The following is a 5,221-nucleotide window of genomic DNA, read 5'->3' on the forward strand; positions in this document are numbered from 1 at the left end:
GTTTGAACTTCACCTGACCTCTGATTATCGGCCACGTCGAGCATGGATTGCTTGTGGATTGCCATCGTTTCTGCGGTTACCGTACGTCGGAGGCCAATTGACATGCACTAGGGTCTAATGCCTGGCGGCCGAGAACCCTCTATCCCTTGTATGTGCGTCGGTATGTAGTAACAATTTTTTTGAGCCCGTAAACATCGAGGCCGTTGGTTGGCCGTTGGGGTAGCATCGCTGAGTAGAAAGATCACCATGAGAGGTGAGGTGGATTTGTGAGAATTACAGCTAGGCAGGAAGAATAGCCTCAAGTTAAAGCTACGTTGAGATAGCAGCAGCAGACGAGCGCACAAGTAGCATTGAACGCGACGAACTTGCGGTAGTAAGTTTGCTGACGTCACTTCCAATCACGAGTGTCCTAAATTTCCATCTTCCCTGTGCATTTCCTCAATCACTACATAGCTCCCTCGAACATCCTTCTGTCTCTAACCGGGTGACCAGGTCCTTCCCCAGACTTGGGAATGTGTCACCCCATGCACTCTCAAACCCCTCCTTGATAGACCGTTCAACCTCCTGGGTTCCACACACGGTTGAAACCAACCGTCCTTCGTAACGGTATCGACTCCTCGTTGATCGTCCTCTGTTGCGCCTGCTTGATCTCTCTGTGCAACACAAAAAGTCGCCGGTTTTTCGAGGGTTCAATGTTCTTTCGAGAAGGCTGTTGAGCTGAACTCAGAAGCAAACGCTGGGTCTTCGGGAAGGGAATACATCGAACGGGCTTGAGCTGCGTATACGCATGATGGCGTCAGGAGCTTCGCAAATGTGGCGATCGAGATAGACCCCAACGTCCACCCCAGCCATCACTGCGCAAAAGCGCATGCGCGGTATCCGAAGTCTATCCTATCATCGGCGTTGGCCAGTCAGTCCGGGATGGGGAGGTTTATAGTGGTACGACAATTAGAATTTTGAAATTGCAACGTTCACTGGATGCTTACATTGCCAACAGCGTTGCCTTTCGTCGCCCAACCTTTTGCTCTGCCTTCCATCTACAAACAACCCCTACTCAGCCAACCCGCTCGTAACTACTCCGCATACGGATAGAGGATACTCGGTCAAGCCGTAGTCGACAACGTCAGCCCTCAACGTCCTTTCCAACGACGCCAATACGCTCTCGAGAAGCTCCACAAGCCACGGTAGACCATGGTCGCCCGCCTGGTTCACGTCGGTCAGAAGGAAGTGACGCCAGCTCGAGCTGGAGAGCTGGGAAGGGGGGAGAACGGACGTTTTGACTTCATTGAGTTAGTGACTCTCTTCCTTTGTGCTTTCCTCCCTGCTTTGGCCTCCAAATCCTCTTGACCTTTTGCGCTCGGCTGACCGCCTTCGTCTGTTACTCAGGTTCTGATTCCACATCACTGGCAAACTCCAACTCTCCCACTTCCATGGTCGCATCGTCTTTTGCGTCCGCCATTTGCACCCCTTCGTGCTTCGGCCCGCGAAGGGGATATTGCTATGGTGGATTTCACCCAGGTAAGCCGCCTCTACAGAGCTCGTGGATCTAGCATCACCTCTTCGCCAGCAGCCACGGCAATTCCTCACATAGAGCAATTCGGACACTGCCGTCCGCCTGATCATACGCGCAAGCTTGAGTCGCAGAGCTGGAGAGTGGGGATAACTCCTTCGGTAAGTTGTCGGCCTTGCTTTACGTTCTCCCTTCCCCGGCTTCTGAATTCCTCGTCACCTTGCATCTATCTGGTCCTTTGCCTGGCTGACCGACCTCCTCCGTTACTTGGGTTCTAGTTCCACAACACCAGTGCAATCCCCAGCTAGTGATCGCACTATGACTCGCGCAACTCGGGCACTAGTACCAAGCTCGTGGTTTTATCAGTGGCCGTAGGCAAACCTCATATACATAGATCGTCTGATAGGTTGCGCCCAGCGTGTGGTTGTTTGTCCATTTTCTCTCAGAACTATTCGATAACCTTCTCGTCGACGACCCACTCCGTCCTTGGCGATGTCTCAAGTCGAGCAAAGGTTAGAGTCAATGCCTGTCGATCTGGGCCTCGCCCTGACTTCTAGCTACTATATAAAACTGCCTCTACCGTTACGTGGCTAACTGTTTTCTTCCTTCTTCCAGATGTTCCACGCGTAACTACGTACACACCACCCTACTACCCCAATTCCGTCTCGTAGTACAAGCAAATATTTCTCGTTGACATTGGACTCAGCATATGTACATACTGAATAGATTCACGGTCCGTTACCATTTCATCTCTAGACTAAGATACACCTTCATCTTTCCTCTGTTTCCAAGTTGTGTCCCTCGACCTTGGCAGACCTATCACCAGAGTTCTTGTCGGGTAAACAAGCAGTCGCTTGGAATATCTCCACACTGAGTAAAGCGGCGATTCGTTTGTAATGACGTTCCAGCCCCGCAGCTCGTCCAGGTGCGATTGCAATTGGAGCTCCTACAGATCCGTCGACCTCACATTTGTCAGTCAGCTCTGTCTCGCCATTTCGCGCCTCTACAAGCCTACACCTTGTGCGAAGGAGGTCTTCGCGTAGTAGTGAAGTGTTTCCTTCATTCAACTCTGCATTGCCATAGTACGTATTGTTGAATCTTGTGCGAAGGAGGTCTTCGCGTAGTAATGAAGGATTTCCTTCGTTCAACTCTGCATTGCCAAAGTAAGCATGTGTTGAATCCGTCCCTCACTCTCGGCCTACGACTTGGCTGCAGCTCCCTCTGCGGCCTTCAGGCCAATTTCTTCGTCAACTTCGTTCTCCCCTCCGAGTCCGTGTAGCCGTATTTTCGCGCATACATTTATATCCAGCTCCCTCCTTTCTATCCACGTCTGCCCTAACCAACCCCCCTCCATTACAGGCTCAGGGAAAATCGACACGCCTCTCCCTCTCAACGGGCGACCGCCCGCAATCGTATACGCAGGGACTGCCCTCCCTATCTCCGGCCATGTCATCGTCTCCCTCTTCTCCAATAATACAACGCACAAAAACGTACACCAACAGCTCGCGTACGCCCGCTAATGCGTCGTCATCCGGGCATAATGGTTTAGGAGGCATTCGTTACAGGCTTTGGAGGGGGTTTTGTTCCATTTCGAGGGAGTGAGAGGGTGGGTCAGATTCGTGTGGCGGAGGATGAGCTTGGATTCGAGGTTGAGATTGCGAACGAATCGACTGAGGCGGAGAGGGAGAAGGAGAAGAGGAGGGAAGCGGAAATGTGGAAAATTGCTCGGTGCTGGGAGGTCCTCTTGTCCCTTGGCCCACGAGCCTGGTCCACGCCAGGAACTCCGGAGACGGAAAAAGAATTCGCAGCACGTCGATTCACAGCCATTTGACTGAGGGCGGTGGTCTTAGAGGGACAGGCAGCAATTGTGGTTACCCACTGGGGCGACGAGGTTCCTTGGGTACGTGAGGAGGTTGGGCGTTTTAGGATTTGGGAGGGGATGGTGGCGTTGTTGGATGTCCATCACATTGTCTTCAATACCTCACCTATACCCCTCCACTGACTCCGGCCTGGCGCACTTGAGGTTCCTCCATGGTAGTCTTCTATCGTTCCGCCTGCGACAACACTACCCTACCACACCACCTCTGCACAATCACGTTCCCGAAACCCATAGAGGCGTCCCCATCCATTCGGGACGCCCTGTCGTATCGTATCGAACTCGACCAACCGTTGCCTCTCCTCCTTTTTCCTTTCAATGGCGCCGATTCGCCCTTCCTCCGCAAGACCTCTGAGCCAGTCCAGCATGTATGGATTCAACGTAATCCTCTGCACCGCTCGGTACACTCCAAGCTCCTTCTTTTCCGGGCGCCGATGCGAACAAAGAAACCGAATCTTCCACACCACAAGGAAGGTGGGGGGCGAGTCACCGTTGAGAGACAAGATCGAAGAGAAATCGGGTGAGCGATTGGGGTAGTGTCAACGTTCAGCGCTCAACGCTCAATAGTCACCCTCCTTCCTCCACACTGAGAAAGACTCGTTTGTCCATGATGTCCGCTCGTGGACATTGGACAACGACGAGAACCTCGCTTTCAAGAGCCCCGGTCCATCGCTTTTACAACGCGCTGAAACGAGGAGGGCTATGCACATGTGGCACCTAGATGGCCTTCCCACTGATCGACCTAATCCAGGAAGACGGCTAAAGGGACAACAAGGCAGTAGAGTTCTGCAGCGAGAATAGGTAGCGGGGAAGTCGAGATGGGGAGGTAGGAGGCAACACGCCGCTGCTAAAAATGGTTGGGACACAAAGAATCGCAGAGGAGGGTTGGTTTTTCATTGGCGGTCGGTTTGGGGAGGAGGCAGGAAAACGTGGGTGTCCGGGGAATACACTAGGATTTTTATAAAGCCAACTGTGTAAAACAGTCGATCACTACCACCGGTTTAGAATAGGAAAGAATATGAACTCACTTGACGTTCTAACCAACTTGACGGCCAAGACCAGGACTCGACGGAGCAGATATCGGCACTTGAACACGACCCGCTGAGCTACCGCGCAGCACCTCTATCCTTGAAATAGGTTTACAGGCATGAACACAGGTATTCAAACAAAGGCGAACTTACTTACATACCTCGAAATAGGGTCACACTGGAAGGGCAAAAACGAAGAAGAGGAGGAGTTGGAGAAGCCAAGGTACATAAAAATAGACCAAAACACGTGTTCACCTCGTGGCGTGATTGGGGGTCTCTAACATCTTGGGCGCTCTTCTTTCCTTCCTTCCCTCATCCTGAACCTATCCACCTCCAATATCTCAACATGAGCGGAGCGGGCGTTCTTGCGGGTTCTCACGACTTTATTGCTCGTGACAACATGTTCATTGACAACTCTGTGAGTAGAATGGTTATGATCTGGTGAACCAAACTGATAGTGTGAATCTCGGGCAGATGCACATCAATTATGGCAATAGGAAGACGTCCGATGGGGTCATTCCCCTCGTGCCGAATCCGAGCAATCGGTTCACAGGCCGCACACAAGTCATCGCCAAACTTGAGAGGCATTTTTCCAACACAAATGACTCAGCTCAGAGACGAAAGATCTTTCTGTTGTATGGAATGGGGGGTATTGGAAAGACTCAGATTTGCTTGAAGTTCATTGAGGAAATGTCTGGCTTGTGAGTATCATCAGAAAAGCAACCCTTATTTCTGAAATTTCAATTGCCTTCAGCTTCTCTTCTGTTTTCTGGATTGATGCTTCCTCAGTTGGCACCATCACTCAGG

At 51.6% G+C, this 5,221-nt stretch overlaps 1 protein-coding gene across 1 annotated transcript; it reads right to left on the minus strand.

Moving 5' to 3' along the window:
• Positions 1-2,280: 2,280 nt before the first annotated feature.
• LACBIDRAFT_335288 (uncharacterized protein) lies at positions 2,281-3,754 on the minus strand (the record flags this gene model as incomplete). Its single annotated transcript, XM_001890153.1, has 5 exons — positions 2,281-2,660; positions 2,855-2,948; positions 2,995-3,026; positions 3,074-3,341; positions 3,590-3,754. The coding sequence occupies 5 exons, from the start codon at positions 3,752-3,754 to the stop codon at positions 2,281-2,283; spliced, it is 939 nt and encodes a 312-aa protein (XP_001890188.1).
• Between the last annotated feature and the right edge of the window lie 1,467 nt (positions 3,755-5,221).

Source organism: Laccaria bicolor, genomic scaffold (genome assembly GCF_000143565.1).
Source record: "Laccaria bicolor S238N-H82 LACBIscaffold_81 genomic scaffold, whole genome shotgun sequence".
NCBI classification, from domain to species: domain Eukaryota; kingdom Fungi; phylum Basidiomycota; class Agaricomycetes; order Agaricales; family Hydnangiaceae; genus Laccaria; species Laccaria bicolor.